This window comes from Artibeus jamaicensis, unplaced genomic scaffold (assembly GCF_021234435.1).
Source record: "Artibeus jamaicensis isolate MK-2021 breed Jamaican fruit bat unplaced genomic scaffold, CSHL_Jam_final contig_240, whole genome shotgun sequence".
NCBI classification, from domain to species: Eukaryota; Metazoa; Chordata; class Mammalia; order Chiroptera; family Phyllostomidae; genus Artibeus; species Artibeus jamaicensis.
Genome location: NW_026521506.1, coordinates 24,833,362 through 24,859,909, shown reverse-complemented (window position 1 = coordinate 24,859,909; position 26,548 = coordinate 24,833,362). Strand labels below are relative to the sequence as shown.

Genomic DNA, 26,548 nt, shown 5'->3' with positions numbered 1-26,548 from the left:
TAAGCTCCTGGCTGGTGTGGCTCCGTGGATTGAGCACCGGCCTGTGAACCAAAGGGTCGCCAGTTTGATTCCCAGTGTGGGCACATTCCTGGGTTGCAGGCCAGGTCCCCAGAAGAGGGTATGCAAGAAGCAACCACACACTGATGTTTGTCTCCCTCTCTTTCTTTCTCCCTCCCTTCCCCTCTGTCTCTAAAAATAAATATTAAAACAATTTTTGGAAGTGTTCGAGGATAGGTATTAAATCTTCTTATAATACAGGTCTACTAGTAATGGATTTTCTTTTTATCTGGTATCATTTTTATTTCACCTTCATTTCTGAATGATAGTTTTAGACATATTATTCCTAGTTGATAGTTTTTTTCACTTCAGCAACTTGAATGTGTCATCTCTTTCACTGTTCCTGATGCAACTTTTCCTGTTAATCATATTAGAGTTCCCCTGTCTGTCTTGAGCAATTTTTCTTATTGCTTTCATGCTTTTCTCATCTTAGCTTTCAACTTTGGATTCATGTGTCTGGATGTGATCTCTTTGTTAATCCTACTTAGTATTTGCTGAGGATTTTTTGATGTGTAGATTAATGTTTTTCACCAAATTAAACATTTCCATCCATTTTCAAATATCTTTTTCCTATTCCTTTTCTTCTGGTGCTCTCATTTTGCATATATGTTGGTATACTTAAGGATGCCCCACATATCTCTGAGGTTATTTTTCGCCATTTTTTCTCTCTGTTCTCCAGATTGCCTAATTCCTATTGATCTACCTTCAGGTTCACTGATTGTTAGCTAGCTCAAATATAGTATTAAGCTCCTTAATAAATTTCTCATTTCAGTTATTGTAATTCTCAACTGCAGAATTTCCATTTGGTTCTTAAAAATAATTTCTATTTCTTTATTGCTAAATCTTTGCTATATCCAGCACCTGGGCCCCTTTCTTCTAAGGCAGTGCTTATTGCCTGTTTTTATTTTTTCCTGTGTATGGGTGTCACTTCCCTGTTTCTTTGCATGCCTTGTGTTCTTTTGTTGTTGTTGTTGTTATAAACTGGATATTTTATATAATAAAACAACTCTGGATAATGACCTTCCTCCTCTGAGGGATCATTATTTGCTTGGTTGTTTATTTCTCCTACAGTGTATAGTGTGATGTTATCTCTTTTATTCTAACTACCTAAGTGTTTCTCCAGAGTTAGCATAACACACTTAGTGGTCACTAAATTTTTTTTTAAATCCTTGCCTGAGGATACATTTATTGATTTTTTAGAGAGAGCAGAAGGGGGTGGGGAGAGAGAGAGAGAATATGAATGTGAGAAACATCAATTGGTTGCCTCCCATATGTGCCATGACCTTTTGGGACAAAACTCCAAAAAACTGAGCCACACTGGCTAGGTCTGATCAGTAAGATTTTTACCCTTTACCATTAGATGTGTGTGTGCTTGGAGGCCACTAACATTTCAGGCAGTTTATTTTTGAATGATGTTCAGCCAGGGACTTGCAGCTTGGTAGTTCCTTCCATTCTGAGAAGGCACAGCCTTGGTCATACTCATAGTTTTTCAGGTGGTCACAGGTAAGTGTGATTTTGTTTTTAAGCCTGTGTATCTAGGAGTCATCTCTGAATCAGAGAGCTCAGTCTGGCTGTTTTTTGGGGCTAGCAAACCTATTGCCCTGTGTTATGAGTCTGCATGTATTGGAAGATGCTTTTAAGTCTGTTTCACATTGCAGTCTGATGTCCTGAGTGTGGGTCCACTTATACTAAGATTGTGCTGTTCAAGGGTCAATTGTATGTTTGAACATAACTTCTGAATGGAAGTGTGGTCCAGAAAACAGGGAAATGGACTAGGTGTCAGGAATCAGAGTTTTCATCCCAACATGGTCTCCAGCAAGCTCAGTGCTTTCTTCTAAAGTTCAGTTTTCATATTTGTAGAATGAGGATTGTATTAAAAGACCTATAAATTCCTTTTGACCACAAAATCCTGTGATTTTATGAAATAGAATAGAAAGAAATCAGTGAAAAACATTCTACCATAACTGAGAATAGGAAATATGGAAATAATCCACTGACTTTTAAAAATAAGAAATGTTCTAACCTGTTTGTTATTAAAACATATACTTCATTTCGACTGCCCCTAGCCAGTCCAAATGTTAGTTTGATGAATGGTTTGCAGTTAAGACATTTCTCCACCCCAAAGATTTCCTTCTTGATCATTAGAACTGAGAAACTGGAAGCAACAGAAAGTTGCCTTTCACTGATTTCTAAGAAAAAAAAAATGACAGCTCAATGCTAAAGGAAAGAAGTAAATTTTCCTACCATTTAATCCACATTAAAAGCTATTCAAGCAATTACTTTCTTTCTCGAATAACTCCAAATTTTCACCTTCTGCACAAGGCTATAAGGCCATACTCCCAGAGTGTCTATTAATTACTGGTACTTATTGTAAATGTGTGAATGACAAAATATCAGTTCTCCCCATGCATTGCAGAAAAAAAAGTTGCTTCATTGGGACACCCATTGCTAGTCACACACACATATTGTTTATTAGTACTGATTATCTACCCATACTGCTATGACAGTAAACTGTCCTAAAGGGCCTTACTTACTAAGTCTTACCTAATTTTGTCTTACCCAATCAGTTTCAACCTGCTTCTTTGACTTGTCACTTAACTTACCACTTACATTAAAAATCCATACACTGTACTCAAAGCAGGGAGAAAAGGGACCTTCCTTTAATTTAAGAAAGCTGCCATTGCAAACACATCTAAATGACTGGAACTACTAATCTACAACAAATGTCTTATGATATAGTGACAAGGTAAAATAAGAGAATTATGAAAATACACTGGCAAAAATTGCTACTTACTGACATATTCAGCAATTAGGAAATATAGGAGCAAGACAGCAGTATGGGCAAAGTAATCCAGAAACAAGGAATCATATAATCTTTAAAATATCTTGCCTTTAAAGTAAAGCATTGCATTTTTGTACCTGTGTTCCTCTCTGTCTCCCTCTTATCCTTCCTTCCCTTAAAGCAGTGAAAACACAAAAATCAAACAAAACTTGTTGAATGCTTAATAAAAATATTTCATACTTATTAATAATGAAATCCAATTTAATGGAATTCAATTGAACTACTAAACTGACAAGTGATTAGAAATTTTTAGTTATTTGATCTTTTTATATAATTAAAGTAATATTTAGACTGTTATAGACTGAATATTTAGAGAGAAATACAAATGGAAAAATAAAACAAACTTCAGAACATCAAAAAAAATAAAATAAAGTAAAGCAAAATATACTTGTGTGGGTTTTTTAAGCATATTTTATTGATTGGCCATACAAAAGAATGAAATCTTACCATTTGCAACAACATGGATGGACCTAGGAGATATTTTTCATTTTTTAAAAAAATATATTTTATTGATTATGCTATTACAGTTGTCCAATTTTTTTCTCACCTTTATTCCCCGCCACCCTGTACCCCCCCCCACCAGCACTCCTCAACCTTAGTCCACGTCCATGGGTCATACATATAAGTTCTTTGTCTTCTCCATTTCTCATAGTATTCTTAACCTCCCCCCTGTCTATTTTGTACCAACCATTTAGGCTTCTTACTTCCTGTACCTTTTCCCTTATTCTCCCTGCTCCTCCTCCTTGCTAACTCTTTGTGATCTCTATTTCTGTGATTCTATTCCTGTTCTAGTTGTTTGCTTAGTTTGTTTTTGGTTTTTAGGTTTGGTTGTTGATAGTTGTGTTTGTTGTCATTTTACTGTTCATAATTTTGATGATCTTCTTTTTCTTAAATAAGCCCCTTTAACATTTCATGTAATAAGGGCTTGGTGATGATGAACTCCTTGAACTTGACCTTATCTGAGAAGCACTTTATCTGCCCTTCCATTCTAAATGAAAGCTTTGCTGAATACAGCAATCTTGGATGTAGGTCCTTGCCTTTCATGACTTGGAATACTTCTTTCCAGCCCCTTCCTGCCTGCAAGGTCCCTTTTGAGAAATCAGCTGATAGTCTTATGTGAACTCCTTTGTATGTAAGTTCAATTTTCTGGCAGTTCTGGTTATTTTTTGTTTTTAAATTTGTTGTTTTCCTTCATTCAGTTGTACAAGGAGGCAAAGTGTATCTACCTATGCCTCCATCCTGGCCAGAAGTTGTAAAATATATTTTTGAATTAGCTATCCTTACAAACTGAGCTTTGTCAGTATCTAAGGGAAAAGGTAAAATATTGATCTTAAGGCATATAAAAGGTACAAATCCCTGCAGAGGAAAAGCAAGTGCATATTTTAAGTTTGTCCAAATGCTCAAGTTTCTTTCTGATTCTAAGAAATGACCCTCAGTTTCCAAATGAGCACATCTACTCACCAAAATATTTCTACATTGAAAACCTCCAGGAAGACATCTGGCCCAGTTTTTATCCCTAATTACCTTGGTTTCAATTTAATTTTTGTCAACTGGAATTCTCTTACGAAGAAAGTAAATTTTTCAGTCTTTAAAATAGCAGGATATGAGAGATTAAACCCTATCATCTTGTTCCATTTTAATGGCACATATTCCAAAGCTGTAGCTTATTTATCACAATACATTAAAAACTATGCTGCAGTGCTGATTTAAAAATTTATACACTTTATCCTTTTGTGTATGTAATACTGTAATGTAATTATAATAAAGGCGCTCTTTTTTTTTGCCCTTTCTTTAGAACACTTTTTTTTTCATTTTAATTTGTCTATCGTTTCCCTGTATGGAATCACCTTAATATGATGAAGAGAAAAATATTTAAAACTTAGTTATAACCCCTACAAAAACTGTATGTTTTAGGTCACTTTTTATTAGTTGAAAATACTGGTTAATGACCACAATGACCCAATGGTCTAGGAACCACCTTTAGTCATATTAAAAAAAAAAAAGGTTTAAATCTCTTACCAGGGAAATTATCCTCCCCTAAAAGTATTTCTATTTTTCTTTGACTAAATGTTTCTCATACTGCAGAATCACTTTGAATACAACTATTCACACTCAAAATGAATATTTCTAATGGTTACTTCGATCTTGCCTGCTTAATTATAAAACTAAGCTATATCTTGTCTACCAGCATCATCGGAAATATATAGAAGGAATTAAAAGAAGAAAAATTTCTATCCAGACTAACCACATTTCTAGCAATACAGCTGATCTATTCAAAGAAATAGTTTTTCCCCCCCTTTGGAAGAGCAATAATGTCTATGGCTTCAGAGTAAGAAATGTCTCATCCCCAACCCCCTCCATTTTGCAGATGATTACACATCTCAGTCTTAACTACAGGTTCAAAAGAAAGATCCTTGATCGAACAAAAAGGAAAAAGGACTCATGGACATGGACAACAGTGTGGTGACTGCTGAGGGGAAGGGTGTATAAGGGCACTAAATGATAGTGGGAAAAATACAATAAAGATTATATTAAAAAAAACAAAAGCAAGATCCTGCATCACTTATTCTGGTATCAGAGACTATGAGACACTGGTTTCAAGCTATTGATACTTATCAGATTACCTTTATATAACAAAACTGGACACTCAAGTTAGATAAGCTGATCTACCCACAAATGACAATACAAAGCAGATGAAAACATTATTCTCACCCATACCGAATCATCATTTAAAATACATTAAAACCATAAATCAATAATATAACTACTTTAAAAACATTTCCAAGAAATAAAGCCTCATTACATACAGTCATGTGGTTAGTCATGAGATACACAGTTTTCCAAACTGAATGATTACTACCAAACAAATTAAGGCAAATTCAAATTATAAAAGAGAGGAGCAATCTCAGTGAACATATAGCAACATTTTATTAATTATTTCTAGCAGGTAAAACTTGTATATTTCATTTGGGCTACTTTTTGTTATACCAAGCTTAAAGGGACTCATTAAATTACTGAAAAGGAAGAGAAGACCTTGTGATAAAGTAATTCTAAAGTGTCAATAGAGATTCTAATCCAACCTCTCCTATTTATCTCAAGGTCATTAAGAATTTTTAAGTGGATGTTGCTATTTACACATGTGAGTGTATGCACACACATGCATGCATACACACATCTCATTTACTTGTTTCTTTTTATAACTTCAGATAACACAGTGTATTTAAGATGGAAAGAGAAAAGGCAATTAACTTCTTAAGCTTTTTAGATCACTTTCAATATGATATGTCACAAATGATATCAGGGTTTGTAAGTTTGTAAAGAGAAATACATAAATGTTTTTCCAAGACAAAAGTGATATCTCATTTTGGTGGGAAAAAATAAAATTCTCACCACTGGATGATAGTTATAAGGCTAGTTAATGATGCACTTCCTACCTAACTAATATGAGAATTAGGTTTTTCCTCAAAAGGTACATAGTGGCAAATATTTTTTAAAGAAACAGGAGTATAGATATCTATCACTCAAGTATTTCAATGGGGGTAGCAAGGAAGAGAAACAATGAACCTCACTGTCTTCTTTTTTTTTAATTTTAAGAAAAGACTCTTTTTATCTAAATTGTCAACATAAAGAGGGTTTTAAAAACTACCAAAATTTGGAAACAAATCTGATTCATAATCCAATGACTACTGGGCCTCCAAAATGGAAATGGGGTAAAGTGAAATAGTAACAAAAATTGTGATTTGAGCAAAACAAAGGCAGTAACAAGAAAACAATCTGGAGCTAAACAAAGATACCACATTAAATTAGATTGTGAAAGATATAAAACTCAAATCACCTTTCAAATCAATCTTATCTGGAAGGAGAAATACAGATAATGGGAATATATAATTTTTTAATAAAACAATTTTGCTTCAGTGCAAATGTATAGTCAAAAAAGAAAATGTCTCATGTGACCTAGCAGGAACAGTTTCCACAGCCTTTCACACTGTTCACAATTTCTTCTTGTAGTTTCTTCCTTTCCTCTTCTTTAGACAGGTTTTCTTTCTTTGCTTGCCATTTGGGGTTATCACGGCCCTGCGCATAGCTGCTCTGTGTATGCCACATTTCTGAATAGATACTGCTGGGATTAGCAAGTAAACCATGGTGGGTACCACGTTCGGCTACTTTACCCTAAAAAAAGCAAAAACAAGAGACACGTGGAGAGAGGCCATAAAACTAGCAAAATAACTGAAAATACATAATATTTTCTAACTAAGGATTTAAGGGTTTTGAAAGATTTCCATTCATTAAAATACCTATCTTGATTCCTCACCCATAGTGTAAATGGGAACATTCCAGGCAGGAATGGTTTCTTCACTGGTGAGCTATCCGTTCAGTGAACAAACAAAAAGCTATAAAATTCCACATAATGTAAACTGTTTCACTCAAAGCCAATAAAATTTAATGTTTAATTTTACATTTTGAGGGGCAGAAAAATATAAAAATTTAAAAGGTGATATTTTCTATAATCAATATTTAAATCAAAATCACTGTTATTTATACAGAGATTTAAAAGAATTAAAAATAATATCCCCAAATCCTTATGTGTACTTTGAAATAAAAAAGATTTCTCCATGAAAAGTTTCATTTTTCCAGTAGCTATTTGCGTTAACAGTGGCTATTAACTTAACCTTGCAGAGATTTGGTACAGATTTGAAACTCTTATTTATAATTAATTGGCCTCTTGACAGCTACTCTTAAAACATGCTGATGGACAAAAGGAATTCTGTCATTTTTACAGATATTCCTGGTGACAGGACCTTTACAACTACACTGTTAAGCAAAATAACCAAAATTTGTGCCCACTTCTGAGTGGTCAATTTAAGGCTCCTCTTTGATTGCTGGCTAGGCAGTCTCAGAAAGAACTATTTTGCTCAGCTATTTCAATTTCTCTGGATCCTAAAGAATGTAGTTCTCAATCTTAGTATGTAGAGACCATTTCATTGGCACAAAACTATCCATGCATTTTGTATTTTATACTTTTCCATTTATCACTGTCAAAAACAAATAAAAATCCTCAGCGAAAACATCATCAAAACCTATTAGAATAAGTGGAATTATTTTTATGGAAACATCAAGAGAGCAAATCACAAGTAACTTTTGCTACAATGAAATGTATAAAATATATTTTAAATTATATTTGTATTAAAGCATAAATGTACATAGCTTAAAAAGTAATATTGCAAAGCTTATAATAAAAAGAATAGTCTTTTCCCTCCTTCTCTGCACATAAATATCTCCTTCCTACCCCAAAGTCATACCTATTTCTTCTGGTGTTCACACACACATATACACGCATGTACACAGATACACACAAATGGTTTTCAACTTACAGTGGGGTCCTGTCCTGATAACCCGATTCTAAGTTTAAAATATTGTAATTCAAAAATGCATTTGATATACCTAACCTACCAAACACCATAGCTTAGCCTGCCTACCTTACATGTGCTCAGAACACAATATCCAAAAGAATGGGCACCATAATACACTACAGAGCATCAGTTGCTTACCCTCATGATGGCATGCCTGTCACTAGCTCAGGATAAGATAAAAATTCCAAGTTCCAATATGGTTTCTACTGAATGCGTATGACTTGTGCACCATCGTGAAGTTGAAAAATTGTAAGTTGATCCATTGTAAGTTGGGACTGTCTGTATATATGTATATATGTATCACATATACATACATATGAGATTCAACACTCTTATAGCATCTCACCTTCTCACTGCCTCCTTCTTCACTCTCCTAATAACTGGTTATATCACAAATGTTGTTTAAGTTAATATGCAACATTTATCTTATTATGACTATGTAAGTGTTACATGTTGAGTCAAATAAGTACGATGATTTATATATTTTTTCTATATGATTTTTCAGTCTTCCTGGACTTAGTAACTACCTTGTTTTTTCACTTAGTTCTCTGTAAACTCTATCCCAGAATTTAAAAAACCTGACTGAACACTACTTTTCTCATAATCAACTATATGAGGAAATCAATTGGTTCAACTCTCCAGCACCCCCAGAAATATTCCTCTCACAGCTTTTAGGATTTTTTCTTTATCCTAAATTTTGAAATGTTATGATACTATCTATGTCTTGCTGTCTTTTCTTTTCCTTTCCATTCATTGCAGTGGTTACTTGGTAGATACTTTCTAAATAGACATTCATCCTCTGAAGTTTTGAACATACTGGGTTATTACTTCTTTGACAATTTCCTCCCATTTTTATCATCTCTCTATAACTACCATTACTAAGATACTGGACCTCCCAGGCTAATTCTCTCATTTTTCTTTCTTTTTTAATTGTTGTTCAATTACAACTGTCTCCATTTTTACCCCACCATGCCCCCTGCCTCACCCATCCCTGCCTCCCAACCTCGAACCCACCCCCTTTGGCTTTATCCATATGTCCTTCATACATGTTCCTTGATGGCCCCCCTTATTATCCCTCTCCCCTCTGGTCACTGTCAGTTTGTTCTTTATTTCAATATCTTGGGTTGTATTTTGCTTACTTTTTTTGTTTTGTTGATTAGGTTCCACTTATAGGTGAGATCATATGGTATTTTTCTTTTTTTATTGTCTTTCTATTTTTGTTCTACTCTTGGGAAATTTCCTGGACTTTATTTCAGCAGTGACATTTTGCATTTCCAAAATCTCTTGTACTCCTGTTGTTCATTTATATAGTTATTTACCACTCTCATTTTAAATTTTCAAATGTTGCAATAATAACAATGAAAGTATATATATACTTCTCCTAGTTTAGCAAATGTGAATATTTCCGTATTTGATTTCTCTTCATCCTATCTCTAAATTTATAGTATTTTGATGAGTAATCTGAGGATGAGTTACATATATCACTACATGTCAATGTTAAATATTTCCCTAACATGTACCTCCTAAAATTAGGTATATTCTCCTATATGGCTAGAATATAACTATATCACGCCAAAGAAATATATATATATATATATAATGTATAGTCTACCCTGGCTGGTATAGCTCAGTGGGTTGAGCATGGGCTGTGAAACAAAGGGTTGCAGGTTTGATTCCCAGTCAGGGCACACACCTGGGTTGCAGGCCAGGTACCCAGTGGGGGCCACACAAGAGGCAACCACACATTGATGTTTCTCTCTTTCTCTTCCTCCCTTCCCCTCTCTCTAAAAATAAATAATTAATTTTAAAAAAGTATAGTCTATACCCAGATTTCACAAATGGTTCCAATAATGTTCTTTCTTAAAATATAGTTTATTGTTTATACTACTACAGTTGTCCCAATTTTCACCCTTTGCCACCCTCCACTGGGCATCTCTCATTCCCTCCAGCAATCCCCCTTCCTTACTTCATGTTCATGGGTCATGCCTATTAGTTCTCTGGCTATTCCATTTCCTATACTATTGTTAACATCCCCCTGTCTTTTCTGGACCTACTAATTTGTACTTATCAATCTCTGCACCTTTTCCTCCATTCTCCCCCTTCTTCCTCCCAACTGACAATCCTCCAAATGATCTCCATATATCTATGATTGTTTCTGTTCTGCTTGTTTGCTTCATTTGCTTTTTAGATTCAATCACTAATAGTTGTGAAATTATTGCCATTTTAATGTTCATAGTTATGATCTTCTTTTTCTTAAATAAGCCCCTTTAACATTTCATATAATAAGAGCTTGGTGATGATGAACTCCTTTAACTTGACCTTGTTTGAGAAGCACTTTATCTGTCCTTCCATTCAAAATTATGGCTTTGTTGGACAGAGTAATCTAGGTTGTAGGTCCTTGCTTTCATCACTTTGAATACTTCTTGTCAGTCCCTTCTAGCCTGCAAAGTTCTTTTGAGAAATCAGCTGACAGTCTTATGAAAACTCCTTTGTAGGTAACTCTCTGTCTTTCTCCTGCTGCCTTTAAGATTCTCTTTATCTTTAACCTTTGGCATTTTAATTATGCTGTGTCTTTGCGTGGTCCTCACTGCATCCATCTTGTTTGGGATTGTCTGTGCTTCCTGGACTTTTATGTCTATTTCCTTCACCAAATTAGGGAAGTTTTCTTTCATTATTTTTCAAATACATTTTCAATTTCTTGCTCTTTCTCTTCTTCCGGCACCCCTATGATTCAAATGTTGGTTCATTTGACATTGTCCCAGAGGCTCTTTAGCCTTCTAGTTTCTTTTGATGTTTCTTCTTATTGTTCTGATTGATTTTTTCTTTATGTTCCAAATCATTGATTTGATTCTCAACTTCATCATTCCACTGTTGATTCCCTGTACATTTTTCTTTATTTCACTTAGTGTAATCTTCATTTCTGCATGGGTCTTTTTTATGCTGTTGAAGTATCCAGTGAGTTCCTTGAGCATCCTTACCACCAGTGTTTTGAACTCTGCATCTGATTGCTCATCTCCATTTTGTTTAGTTCTTTTTCTGGAATTTATTCTGTCCTTTCATTTGGGTCATGTGTCCTTGTTTCCTCATTTTGGCAGCCTCTCTGTGTATGTTTCTATGTTTTAAGCAGAGCTGCTTTGACTCCCTGTCTTAGTAAAGTAGCCTATTGTAGAGAAGGGCACTGGTATGTTGGATAGGGTGGAGCCTTAGGTAATCATCAGGGTGGGTTAACCCATATGAACTAGGTTGGTGGAATCTCAGATAGGGTGTTGCTGCTCTGTGGCTCTGTGTTAGGGAGGGCTCAGAAGTAACAATGTTGCTGCCTGGCCTCTGGAGTTTTTTTCCAGGAGGAAGCTGCCCCCTGGTACTCACCTGATGCCAGATACTTGTTTCTCCCTGTGTGCCACTGATGTGCTTCCAGTTGCTGTGTGGCTACTGGAGCCCAGAGAGAGTGAGTATTCATAAGTCCTAAGACCATTGTGGGCCCTTTAAGAGAAGACTCCTGAGAATCCTGCAGTTTCTTCTGCCACCCCAATCCCCACTGGTTTTTACAGCCAGAAGTTATGGGAACTTAACTTCCTGGCACTGGAACCCTGGGCTCAGTGGTCTGGTGTGGGGTGGGATTCCCTCACTCTTGAAGTATCCTTCCTGATTTTTATCTACCACACATGGGTATGGGACCACCTATTCTGCTTTTACCCCTCCCACCCACCTAGATGAATGTGATTCCTTCAATTCCTTGGTTTCCATACAGCTCAATTTTCTGACAATTCTGGGTGATAGTTGTATCATAATTTAGTTGTAATTTTTGCTGTGGTTCTGCAATGAGGTGAGTTGTGTTTACCTATGCCTCCATCTTGACTGGAGTCCAACAATGTTCTATATATATATATATATTTTTTTTTTCATCCAGAATTTAATCAGGATCCACACATTGGATTTATTATCATCTTAGTCTTTGCAGGTATTTATATGACACTGACATCTCTAAAATATCCAGGCTTGTTTATTTAAAGAATACCCTTCAGATTGTATTTGTCTAGTGGTTCTTGATTATTAGATCAATAGTAAATATTTTTGGTGGAAATACAGTACAGGTGATGGTGTCCTCTGTGCATCATCTCAGGAGGTAAATGGTGTCAATTTGCTCCACAATTAATAAAACTGTTTCATCACTTGGTTAAGGTAATGTCTACCAGATCTCTACTTTAAACGTATTCTCTTTGTAATTAATAATTAATCTATAGGTTACATTTTCAAACTGTATGAATATTCTATTCCCCAATATTTTTTCACCATATGGTTTTAGCAACCAATGATGATCTTCACCTAAATCAATTATTACAGTGGTTGTTGGAAAATGTAATTTTTCTAAATTTATCACCTTTTCAACATGTATTAGTTAGCATTCTTCTAAAAAAGACCTTTCCCTTTCCCCATGATACTTTTCTTTAAAGTATTATTATGGAACTATACATTAGTTTTTATTTATTATATGGTAATTCATTAGTATCATTATTCTTTTTGACGTTCAAACTACCCTACATTTGGCCAATGGGAGCTCATTCAAAATGGTTCCTGTGTCCTTGTTATATATCTTCATTATTTTCACTGCCTCAAAGATAGAATCAACCATTCATTTCTCCAAGGAATCTTGATTCCTTTTAATAAGAAATAGTATTTAGTGCCCAAGACCTATTTGCTAGTATTATTCACTGCTACTGGATTTCACTGCTTCTAGGCCATTTTAGTAACTAGAGTAAGGGAATTTTTAAAATCACAAATTCATACTAATAATTCTGTCCCAATATAATATCACAAGGGTCCTCCTCTTTTTTTCCCATTCTGAATTTGCATCTTTCTCCTCTCAAGTGAGACCTGTTTCCAAACATTAATATATTTACTCATGTGCTCAGTCTTATAATATACACTAAAATTTCAAAATGACTACTCCCATATTTTGAGTTATTTATGTCCATATATTCCACTAGAGTAAAAAATCAGAATATAATAAAAAATTAATTCTAATTTTTGTACTGCATGGTTATGTTACAGTGTGTTATGCAGCTTGTTTTAATACATTTTCAGTGGGCAACTATCAGTTTGTTCTGTTTCTGAGTCTGTTTTTGCTTTGTATTGTTTTTTCATTTGTTTTACTTTTTCAGATTTCATACATAAGTGAACTCATACAGTGTTTGTATTTCTATGACTTATGTCACTTAACATGATAGCCTCTAGGTCCACACATGTTGCAAACGGAAAGATTTAATTCTTTTTCTATTGCTGAGTAGTGTTCAATTGTGTATATATGTGTGTATACACACACACACACACACACATATATCACATCTTTGTTCACTCATCTTTGATGGACACCTAGGTTGCATCCATATTTTGGCTACTGTAAATAATGCTAAATGAATATATGGATGCATATATCTTATCAAATTAGTGTTTCTGTTTTCCTTGGAAAAACATGTGTAAGTGGAATCACTGGTTCATATAATAGTTCTGTTTTAATATTTTTGAGAAATCTTGATGCTGTTTTTTATAATGGATGCACCAGTTTATAATCCCACCAACAGTGCATGGGTTCCCTTTTCTCCATGTCATTGCTGACATTTGTTAATGGTTGACTTTTTGATAATACCCATTCTGAGAGGTGTGAGGTAATTTCTCATTGTGGTTTTAATTTACATTTCCTTAAGAATTAGTGATGTTGAGCATGTTTTCATATGTCTGTTGGCCATCTCTATGCCTTCTTTGGAGAAATGTCTTATGTCCACTAACCATTTTGACTGGGTTATTTTTGTTATGGAGTTGGATGAGCTCCTTATATATTTTGGATATCAATATCTAATAGGATAAATCATTCACAAATATGAATGAATATATGTATATTCATTCATCCCAGCTATATCTATATTTAAACAATCTATTTTAAGCTGATAAGCATTTAAGTTCAAACACATCCTAAAAGCAGCAGCATTTTATTCCCCACTCCACCACTTATGTTTTTGATATCATATTGTATATCTTTTTGTTTTGTGTATCCTAATTATTTTTTGTAGTTATAGTTAATTTGCTACTTTTGTCTTTAACCTTCATATTAGCTTTTTAAGTGGCTGATTCACTGTTAATTCTCTATTCGCTTTCACCTGTCAGATTTTTTTCTTTCTTATAGTTTCTTATTTCAGGTTATGACCTTTTCTGAATAAAAACCATTTAAGATTACTTGTAAAGCTGGTTTAGTGGTGATGAACTCCTTTGTTTTTGCCTGTCTGGAAAATGCTCTCTCCTTCCATTATAAACAATAACTTTGCTAGGTATAGTATTTCTAGGTTGTAAGTTCCTTTCTTTCAGCACTTTAACCATTCCCTGACATTCCCTTCTGGCCTATAAAGTTACTGCTGAGAAATCAGCTGACAGACTTTTGGGGTTTCCCTTGTATGTGACTTGTTTTCCCCTGCTACCTTCAACACCATCTCTTACTCTTAAATTCTGCCACTTTAATTACAATATGTCTTGGGGTGGACCTCTTTGGGATCATCTTGTTTGGAACTCTTTGTGCTTCTGGGACCTGAATATGTTTCCTTCACCAGATTGGGATTTTTTTCAGCCATTATTTCTTCAAATATACTCTCCTCCTTTTCCTCTCTTCTCCTGGTAACCCTATAATACGAATGTTATCCCTATATAATCCCTATAATAGTGTACTTGATGTTGTCACAAAGGTCCCTTATACTAAGTATCCTTATTTTTTTAAATTATTTCCCTTTTTGCTATTTTGATTGGGTGATTTCCACTATTCTGTCTCCAGGTCGCTAATCTGTTCTTTTCTATTAAATCTGCTGTCAATTCTTTGTAGTGTATTTTTCATTTCAGTTACTATATTCTCTAACTCTGATTGGTTCTTTATTATATTTTCTAACTCTCTGCTGAAGTTCTGAGTTTCTCTATTGTATTCTCAAGTGTGTTGTACATCCTTATAGCCATTTCTTTGAACTCTTTATAGGGGAATTACTTATCTCCATTTCACATTAAGATTTTTTCCTCGGTTTTATTCTCATTCCTTCATTTGGAGCATAACACTCTGTCTTTGTTTTACTTTCTCTGTTTGTTCCTATAATATAGGTGAAATAGGTATCTCTCCCAATCTTGAAAAAGTGGCCTTCTGTAGAAGTGGCCTCTGTGTAGACTGGGTGCAGGTTGGTTTTGGTAGGCTGGTTCAAGTTGGGCCAGGTGTGTATGGCACCAGCATTGCAGCCTGGCCAGGAGCGGGTTAGGGGCAGGGCAGTCTGGTGTGCACACATGTGTGGTAGCTCCCTGTTATTCTAGCCTGCTGAATGGAGTCATGACAGGGCAGCCCTGTGGGCACATGAAGCAGTGTCCCAATGTGGGTCCTGTTGGACCCACTGAACCAAGCTCCAAGTCAAGGGTAGGATTGTGTATGCAAATGAAAGCACTCTGTTGTTACTGTTGGAGCCAGCTCTGGGTAAGTTGGCCACGAATGCACTAAGGTGGTCTTGTAGGTCCATCAGAGAATATGGATAGAGTTCCCACCTGCATTATCCAAGTGGAGGGGGAGGGAAACAATGGCACTCAAAGATTCCTCCTATCCTGGAGCGTTTCCTTAAATCCTAGAGAAGTCTCACCATTCCCCGATCTTCCCTGTGTGGTCTCTCTTTCTCATTTCTTGTGCAGAAGCTGTTTAATTGGCCTTTAGTTGTCTCAGGAGGAACTGCTGTAAACATAGGTGTACACTCCGTGTGTCCGAGGGAGAGAGTAAGCTCGCGGCATTTCTATGCTGCCACCTTAGATCCACTTCCTGTTTATACAATTATTTTCATTTCTTTCTGATTGTATTCAGTTTTTGTTTTTCCCCATCCTTGTTGAGTTTTGAACTTTGAATATATGAAAACATTAGCATGGTTCAAATGTAAAAACAGTATCAAAAGTGTAATAAGGAAAGTCTTGTTCTCTCTCCCATCTCTTCTATTCCTTTTCTCTCCCTACCCTGTAGGTAGCCAATTTCTTTAGTTTCTATTTATCCTCCACAAGTTTCTCTTTGCAGGAGTAAGTAAATATACATTTGTTTTTCCCCCCATCCTTCCTGCAAAAAGTAACATGTCATCTACTTTTTTGCATCTTCTCTTCAATTAACAACATATCCTGAACTTACCCCATAGAACTCTCCTTTACTTATTTTAACAAAATTTTTCGTTATTTTACAATGCTATATTTTCCATGACCTCCAATAGTAACTATTTTAAAGTTTTCTTACGCTCACTTCACTATCTACATTTTCTATTGCATTCTTTTTTTCCTGTTTGTTTTGGAGGTCTTCCCTTATTATCCACTGACACTTAAGAATTGTGCACTAAAAAGCTGACTGGCAAAAAACTGTACTTGAAAAATTACTAAACAAAATTACTTTTAAAAAAAGCTAACTGGAACCTTTATGCATAGGAGTGGACTTTTCTTTTATATATATAATTGATTATGCCATTACAGTTGTCCCATTCCCCCCCTCATTCCCTTCCACCCAGCACACCCCCACCCCCATTCCCCCCTTTAGTTTATGTCCATGTGTCACAAGTTCTTTAGATTCCATATTTCCCATACTATTCTTGCCCTACCCCCTATTTTCTACCTACCGTCTGTGCTACTTATTCTCTGTATCTTCTCTCCCCTTCTCCTCCTCCCACTCCCCTGTTGCTAACCCTCCATGTGATCTTCATTTCCATGGTTCTGCTCCTGATCTAGCTGTCCTCTTACTTTGCTTTTGTTTTAGGTGTGGTTATTAATAACTGTGAGTTTGCTGTCTTTTCATTGTTCATCTTTTTTATCTTCTTTTTCTTAGATAAGTCCCTTTAACATTTCATATAAGGGCTTAGTGATGATGAACTCCTTGAATTTGACCTTATCTGAGAAGCACTTTATCTGTCCTTCCATTCTAAATGAAAGCTTTGCTGGATAGAGTCATCTTGGATGTAGGTCCTCGCCTTTCATGACTTTGAATACTTCTTTCCAGACTCTTCTTGCCTGCAAGGTCTCTTTTGAGAAATCAGCTGAGTGTCTGATGGGCACTCTTTTGTAGGTGACTGTCCCCTTATCTCTTGCTGCTTCTAGAATTCTCTCCTTCATTTTAATCTTGGCTAATATAATGATGATGTGCCTTGGTGTGTTCCTTCTTGGATTCAACTTCTTTGGGACTCTCTGAGCTTCCTGGATTTCCTGGAAATCTATTTAACTTGCCAGCTTGGGGAAGTTCTCCTTTGTCATTTGTTCAAATTAGTTTTCCACTTGTTGCTCTTCCTCTTCCCCTTCCAGTACCCCTATAATTCAATGTTGGAGCGTGTAAAGATATCCTGGAGGTTCCTAAGCCTCTCCTCATTTTTTTGAATTCTTGTTTCTTGATCATTTTCTGTTTGGTCATTTCTTTCTTCCTTCTGGTCCATGCCATTGATTTGAGTCCCAGTTTCCTTTCCATCACTATCGGTTTCCTGTGCACTTCCCATCATTTCAATTAGTTTAGCCTTCATATGTTCCTCTAATTTGTGACTAAAATCAACCAGTTCTGTGAGCATCCTGATCACCAGTGTTTTGAACTTTGCATCTGATGGGTTGGCTATCTCTTGGTTGCTTAGAAGTATTGGCTCAGGGGCTTTGAGCTGTTGTTTTTCTTGAGCCATAATGTTTTGGTCTGTTTGTGCCTGTTACATATGAGGGGCGGAGCCCTAGGTGTTCACCAGGACAGGGTGACCCAGGTCGCTGAGTTGTGATGCTGTATGTGGGGGCGGGGTCAGAGAGGGGCAATGGCATTTGTTCCATGCTCTCTCTTGGATTTCAGTCCCCTCAGCTGCTTCCCGCAAGCAAATTGGGCCGTTCTGGTGCTGGCTCCTAGGTGTGTGGGCCTGTGCACCCTCCAGGACCCTGTGGGTCTCTCCAACAAACTCTCTGTGAGCCTGGGAGCATCTCCCGGCACCTTGACCCCCGAAAGTTTTTCCAATCTGTGCTTTTAGGCTTTAAGTCCCGGCCTCGGGGCCCTGGTTTGCATGGTCTGTCTCACTGCTTGCTCCTTTGCCTGGTTTATCTGCGTGCGAATGCGTGAGCATGGTCAGCCCTCACTGGGTCTCCCTGTTGCCACCCCAGGCCTTCGATCTGCCAACCACTGCCTACACGACCCCACTTGCCAGCTGTTGACTCTGCCACTCTTACCAGTCTGGCTGAATGGTTCATTGTTGTTGGACTTCCATACAGTTCAATTTTCTGTCTGTTTTGGTTACATCTTTGTTCCTAAAACTTTGCTATCTCTAAACTTGGTTGTGCAAGGAGGCACAGTGTTTCCACCTATGCCTCTATCTTGGCCAGAAGAGGAGTGGACTTTTCAACAGCTGGGTTTCACTGTAGAATGACCACATGGGTACCTAGTCATTCTGTTGGGCTCCCCAAATTAAAAAACTTTTTGTATCTAGGGCTACTATTTTTTTTCAAAACAGAATCCTCCAATTATCTGATGATGAGGGAAGGAGTAATGATAATCGAAATAAACCACTGGTTGCCAAGGTTCTTGGATCCAGTGGTTCAAGAGGGCCTGCAATCTTGTTTTTGGTATCTTTTGATTCCCAGTTAATCTCACTCCTCTTGGTTAATTTGCCTAGTAACTTTCATGTGTCCAGAGCTTCTCTGACTCAATTTCCTAACAATAAAAAATCTAGCCCCTTGCCAAGGCTGGGGAATGGTAATCACCAGGCTGTGGAGGATGAAGAAGAGCCTTGGGGATGCTATCTCTTATGTAGACTGAACACTAAGACTCTAAGAGACTGCTGGTGAGACAAATGAGATCACATTAGTTTCACTAGAAAATAAAAATCTCTGATCTTCATAATGAATAATTACAAAACCATCAAATTATAAACACAAAGAGGTTTTAGATACAGGTGCTATAATCATTAATAAATTAGTTCCAATAATAATCCAAACTCCAAGCAGCAATGTTGTGATATAACTGTATATACTGTGAGCCTCATGGCATGAGGCAGGTAAGCGCATGACTGCTAAAATACTTCTAACATTTTATACTTATAAGAAAGGACTCAGTTGTATTGGAAAGTTTAGTAAAAAGCACAAAACAGCAGATTTTCTTTCAGATTCTTGAACATCAATGAGATAATAAAGCATATTCACACAATTTCCCATAAAATATTCTGGTACAGTCATATTAGGGGAACGACCACTTTATTTTCCAATGAATGCAAGCTGTGATGAACAAATAAAAAGACCTAGGGTCTCTAGTGCCTAGGTAACTTATAAAGGAAATAATATATAGACCACAGAACTGAATATTCTGTAAAAAAAATTTTAGTGGTGTGAAAAATTCTCTCAATAAATTAATATAGAAAGTAATGAGAATTTTTTCCTCCCTTAATTCCCAGCCCTCAAGCTTTTGAAATAATAAAGAATTGAAGGTTTACTTATTAGAAGGGAAAGATAATCATATAAAAGGCCGAATGGCAGGTGAAAAACCAAACAATGTTAGACATCTCAAGTACTAGGGGGTGGGAATAAGTCCTTACAGAAACAAGAAGAGAAAATGTATTATACTTTTCAAATCTACCAATCACAATTGTGGTACCCTGACTTGTTTAGAACATTTAGAAAGTACACTTTTAGCCCTGGCTGGTGTGGCTCAGTAGATTGAGTATCGGCCTGCAAACTGAAGGGTTGCTGGTTCGATTCCTACTCAGGGCACATGCCTGGATTGTGAGCCAGGTCCCCAGTGTGGGGTACGGGAGAAGTAACCACACATTGATGTTTCTCTCCCTCTCTTTCTCCCTGCTCCTCCTCTCTCTAAAAATAAATAAAATGTTAAAAAAAAGAAAGTACACTTTTATAACAATTCCCTCAGAAGACAGAAAGTGTGCTGTCCATTTTGTCACTTTCCCCATGAGGAAAAAGATAAAATGGCCATGTTCTAAAATGACCAGTTTACTTTGTGATATTTTATTTTAGATATAGATTGTGCACAGATATTAGGAAAAATGAAAATATAAAATACAGTAAAAACTCTGAGCAAAGATTATCTATGTAGGAAAAATGAATGAAGTAAAATTATCTTATAATACATACATCCTTTAAAACCTGCTTCTATCATATGAAGATTTAATGATTTCCTGATCTACTTTTGCTTTTAATACTTAATAAAGAGTGAGTCAATATAGTTTATTCCTTCTTGGATGTGACATGCATTATTTATTATCAAAAGGAAGTAAAATCAGAAGCCTATCAAAATTCAGTTTTATTCAAAGAACACATTCTGTATATTTCTTTCCAAAAAATATTTAATTTGCTTGTGTCTGTTATAATTCCCAATGTTGTTAAAATACTAAACTTTAAGCCCTGGCTGGTATAGGTCAGTGGATTGAGTGCAGGCCTGCGAACCAGAGTATCGCAGTTCGATTCCCAGCCAGGGCACATGCCTGGGTTGCAGGCCACATGCCTGGGTTGCAGGCCACTTCCCAGCGGGGGACACACAAGAGGTGGCCATACATTGATGTTTCTCGCCCTCTCTCCTTCCCTTCCCCTCTAAAGATAAATAAATAAAATCTAAAAAGACATACTAAATTTTAAAGTTAAATCTCTTACCTGGTCCAAGACAATGATTTCATCTGCATCAACCACTGTTGACAACCTGTGTGCAATGAAAATGGAAGTTCTGTGTTTGACTGCATCCCTCATGGCACTGAGAATAATCTGCAAGTTGGGCAATAAGAAGAGTGGGAGGGGAGAAAAGGTCTATATATTAGGTAAATGTAAATTAAAATCATCATACATTTCTTAGAGGGACATATTAAATGCCAACTAAGTTCACATTATATAAACCTTATACCACTGCCGAATATGTGACCTAAAACTAACAATAACTAAGAAGAGGAGAAAATGAACCAAAAACAAAACTCAAATATGACTACATCATCATAGAAAAAATCACGTTTAAGACAGGCAACATTTCTTTCTATTACACAGTCTAAAAGAAGGTGGATATTTTCTATACTTAAAAAGAAACAAACCACAATGATGAATCCAATGACATTAGGTGCATAGCCAGGTATGATGCTTACCTGGCCAAGGAGAGCAAAACTGACATGAGGAGGACTCGAGAAGAAAAAATAGGAGAGTCAAAGGGTACAGGAGCATTTGCTTTTCCTTAGTTCAAATTCAGAGGACAGAAAGAAGGACAAAGACAATTGTGTATGCATAACTTGAAGAACTTCTTTTTGTTCTTCCTATTTTTTTTAAAGAAAACTTATTTTTCAAAAGCATTTTGTTTTCTTAATGCATTCTGGAAAATACATTTTTGTTTACTGCCTGTAGAGTATTAGGGACTTGTGCATATATACAAGCTGTATTTGGAAACGTGGGTCCTAGTACAGCTTGCTAGTTGCAAACAGCCCTGTGGGAGATGAGCATATACCAAATGGCTTCCTACAGATATTTCTAAATATCATATGCATTAAAGAAATAAAATTATCAAGAGTACATGGTTACCCAGGAGAAGAAGACCTTATATTTTACTACTGCACACTGAGAAGAAAGTGCAGTACCAATTCTAAGAAATATTGTGATGTTTTTAGGGATTCTACTTCCTAACCCTCAAGAAATTAAACTCCCTGGACCTATTAAAAAGGACCATAGAAATTTACCGAATCTACTATAACTCATTCCCTTGGCAGGGGAAGGGGGGGTGTCTCTGCTACCTCTTAATGCGCTATGCTCTGTGAGATAATAAACCTACGTGTCTCAAATAATGACTGTTAAGTTTTGATAAATGTGGATGACACATGTTTAAGTATAAAGTTCTTGTAAACAAATTCCTACTCTGCCTAGGAGTGGGGTCTGGTCCTGCTTAAGATTCTCCTTAAATTTAACAAATTCTGATGTCAAACAATTCACTCAGAAATTAAACTGTTTTAAACACATGGCATATCAAATAATGAGCCCTGAGTCTTAACTCTATATGCAAATATTATGTCATACATGCTGAAAACTGAAATTAGGCCTAACCTTCAACACTAAGTTTTAACTGGAAGCAACTGACAAATAACATCTAGCTATCATTAATGGTAGACTAAGGGCGTTCATTCATGAAATTATCATCGCAGTTAAGACTTCTGTATTTAATTCAAGGATGTTGTTAGGAAGTCTAATGTAGTTGACAGGTAATGCCATGACATCAGTGTCACAACATCTTGGTATGTCACAATACTTGTGAAATGAACATAAATTGATATCATCAGCACTGCAGGCTGGGTGTGCCTCTTTTGTACCTCAGTAAGTTGTTCCATGATAAGTGAAAGGCTGTCTGGTGTATACTATAGCACAGTCATTGACATGACTTGTTTTAATTAATATTAAGTGACAATAGCAGAGAAACTAAAACCTTCTTCCCTTGCCAGCACATTAGAGAATTCCTACAGCTTTGCAAAATGCAAGGGTAATACAACAAGGGCATAAATTGCCGCACAGTTCCCAAAGAAGACATGTTTGAAAATGGACTTAACAATGCAATTGTTCAATGCTCGCCGGCATTCTTACTGTCAACACTTGGTATCTGGGGAACAAAGGGTTAGATATTTTTCTCCATAGTACCTCCTACTTCAGTTCACTCAAAATACAAAAGAATGTAGCCATTTTACTGAAAGTTCCAAGGAGGAAAAAGTAAGCATTGATAATTGAAGAACTTTGTATTTTCCCAATCATTTACCTCTTCAGTGATTGAGTCTAATGATGAAGTGGCTTCATCATAGAGAATGACTGGAGGGTCCTTCAAAATGGCTCTTGCAATTGCTACTCTTTGCTTTTCTCCCCCTGGTAATAAAAAAATTAGTTCAAGGAGGCATAACATAAAGACATGTTTTATGTTTCTAGTATTTCCATTGAATATAACCACCAACTAATACCTTGAACATTTATCTCTACTCCTGACCACTGTTCATTTCACTCCGCTGTAAGAGTCTAAGTTTATATATGACATCCTTTGACAAACTACATTCCCTAAAACATAAATGTAATTCTAGACTCTGAGTTCATAGCAGGTAAACAATGAAGAGGGGAGGTAATAACTTTGATTCCACAATATTCCTTTCACTAGAAATACGCTCATTACATATTACTTCATATTACTTCATATTACTTCCCAAAGAACAGCACTCAGATAAAAATTTTTCACTAGTAGAAAATTAACAAAGCCAAAAACAAATTCAATATCTGATGCCTGAAATCCTCTACAGATAAAACTATGAATATCTAAGTTTATCTCTTAACATTAAAAATTACCATTCTGCCCTGGCTCGTGTGGTTCAGTGGATTGAGCATGGAACTGCAAACCAAAGGATCACCAGTTTGATTACCAGTCAGGGCACATGCCTAAGTTGTGGGCAAGGTGCCCAGTAGGGGGCGCTCAAGAGGCAACCACACACTAATGTATCTCTTCCTCTCTCCCTCCCTTACCCTCTTTAAGATAAAATCAATAAAAAAAAATTTTTAAGTTCCATTCAGCCAGGAATCTCAAGGATTTTTATTCATTTTCACAGCACTCTTCAAAGTTAAAGGTATGTACTAGATACCTATTATTTCACCTTAGCTATTGGCTACTGGGCCTCTAGCATATCAGAATTTTGAAACAGAAAGGGCTTTGGGTGGTAAACAAAATGCAATATACAAGTAATATATCATATAACTGTATGCTTAAATCCTATATAATTTTATTAACTGTCACCTTGATAAATTTAATGAAAAAATAAAAACTTACTTTACCAGAAAGAAAACAGAGGCCCAGAAAAGTTAAGTGATTTGCTAAAGGTCACAGAGGAGGCTCTGGTAGAATCTAGACTAAATCTAATGAACTCATAGTCCGATGCTTTTCCTATCACAAGGTGCAAGCATATATTGATTTCTCAATATGCTCCAGCAAAAATGAAGCGATATTAATTTCTTCACTGGGACTCCCGTAGGTCTAAGGTCATGATCAGTCTCACACAGAACTATGGTTGGAAGTACAGGCACGCTTGTGTTATTGCACTTTGCTTTCCTGCATTTCATATATGCTGCATTTTTTTTTTTTTTTACAAATTGAAAATTTGTGACAACCACCCTTCAACCAAGTCAACTGGTGCCATTTTTCCAAAAGCATTTGTTCACTTTGTATCTCTGTGTCACATTTTGGTAATTCTTGCAATATTTCTAACTTTTTCATTATCATTATTATAATTATTATATTTGTTGTGGTGACCTCTGATTAGGGATCTTTGATGTTACTACTGTAATAGTTTTGGGGCACCATGAACCATGCCCATATCAGATGATGAACTTAGTCAGAAAATGTTGTGTTTGTTCTGACTGCTCCACCAACTGACCATTCCCCTATCTCTCTCCCTCTCCTTGGAACTCCCTGAGATACAACAATATTGAAATTAGGCCAGTTAATGACCTTATAATTGGGGAGGGGAGCTGGGATGGGAGTAAAAGACAGGAAACTGTACTTGAACAACAATTAAAATAAAAAAGAAATAACCTTATAATGGCCTCTAAGTGTTCAAGAGAAAAAAGTACTCACACATCTCTTACTTTAAATGAAAAGCTAGCACTAATTCAGCTCAGTCAGGTGTTGAAAGCTGAGACAGGCTGAAAGCCAGGCCTCTTGTGCCAAACAGTTAGCCAAGTTGTGAATGCACAGGGGAAGTTCTTGAAGGAAATTTAAAGTGCTACTCCAGTCAACACACAAATGGTAAAAAGTGAAACAGCCTTATTGCTAATATGAAGAACATTTTAGTGGTCTGTAGAGAAAATCAAACCAGCCACACCATTCCCTTAAGGTAAAGTCTAATCTAGAGTAAGGCCCTAACTCTCTTCAATTCTTTGAAGGCTGAGAGGGGAGGAAGAAAAGTCTGAATCTAGCAGAGGCTGGTTCATGAAGTTTAAGAAAGGAACCAGTCTCCATAACATAGAAGTGCACAGTGAAGCAGCCAAGTGCTGATGTAGAAGCTGCAGCAAGTTACCCAGATCTAAGTAAGATTATTAATGAAGGTGGCTCCGCTACACAACAGATTTTCAATGCACACAAAACGGCCTTCCTTCTATTGGAAGAAGAAGCCATCTAGGGTTTTCATAGCTTGGGAGGAGAAGTCAGTGACATCAGTGCCTGGCTTCAAAGCTTCAAAGCTTCAAAGCTTCAAAGGACATGCTGACTTGTTAATGCAGCTGTTGCCTTTAGGTTGAAACCAGTGCTCACTTACCATTCTGAATATCCTAGGGTCCTTCAGAATTACGCTAAATCTACTCTGCCCATACTCGATAAATGAAACAACAAAACTTGGATGATAGCACATCTGTTTACAACGTGGTTTACTGAATATTTTAAGCCCACTGTTGAACCTATTCCTCAGAAGAAAAGATTCCTTTCAAAAATACTGCTCAGTGACAATGCACCTGGTCACCCAAGTACTCTGATGAAGATATACAGTGAGATCAATGTTGTTTTCATGCCTGTTAACACAAAATCCATTCTGCAGTGCATGGATCAAGGAGTAATTTTGACTTTCAAGTCTTAATATAGCTGCCATAGGCAGCGATTCCTCTTATGGACCTGAGCAAAGTCCGTTGGAAACCTTATGGAAAGGATTCACCATTCTAGAGGTCGTTAAGAACATTCGTGATTCATGGGAAACAGTCAAAACATCAGCATTAACAGGAATTTGGAAGAAGTTGATGCCAATACTCATGGATGACTTTGGGGGGGGGGTTCAAACCTTCAGTAGAGGAATTGACTGTAGGTGTAATGGAAATAGCATGACAACTAGAATTAGAAGTGGAGGCTGAGGATGTGACTGAATTGCCGCAATCTCATGATAAACTTGTAATGGATGGGGAGTTACTTCTTATGAATGAGCAAAGTGGTTTCTTCAGACAGAATTTACCCCTGGTAAAGATACTGTGAATATTGCTGAAGTGACAACAGAGGATTTAGAATATTTCATAAACTTAGTTGAAGCAGCAGCAGCTCTGAGAGGATTGACTCCAACTTGAAATGAGCTCTACTGTGGGCAAAATATTATTAAACAGCATCACATACTACAGAAAAAAATGATCTGTGAAAGGAAAAGTCATGTGATGAGGTAAGCTTCATTGTTATTTTATTTAGCCACCCCAAACATCAGAAACTACCAGCATTGATCAGTCA

General features: G+C 36.4%; 1 protein-coding gene across 1 annotated transcript in view; it reads right to left on the bottom strand.

Annotated features, from left to right (window-relative positions):
- Positions 1-3,294: 3,294 nt before the first annotated feature.
- The window catches only part of ABCB7 (ATP binding cassette subfamily B member 7), a 101,089-nt gene continuing 77,835 nt past the window's right edge, over positions 3,295-26,548 (bottom strand). Inside the window, exons 13-15 of the mRNA XM_037139565.2 lie at positions 23,075-23,178; positions 20,956-21,063; positions 3,295-7,069 (exon numbers count right to left, since the gene is read on the bottom strand). Coding sequence (XP_036995460.2) covers positions 6,854-7,069; positions 20,956-21,063; positions 23,075-23,178 — 428 coding nt within the window. The 3' untranslated portion in view covers positions 3,295-6,853. The remainder of the gene's footprint in view (positions 7,070-20,955; positions 21,064-23,074; positions 23,179-26,548) is intronic.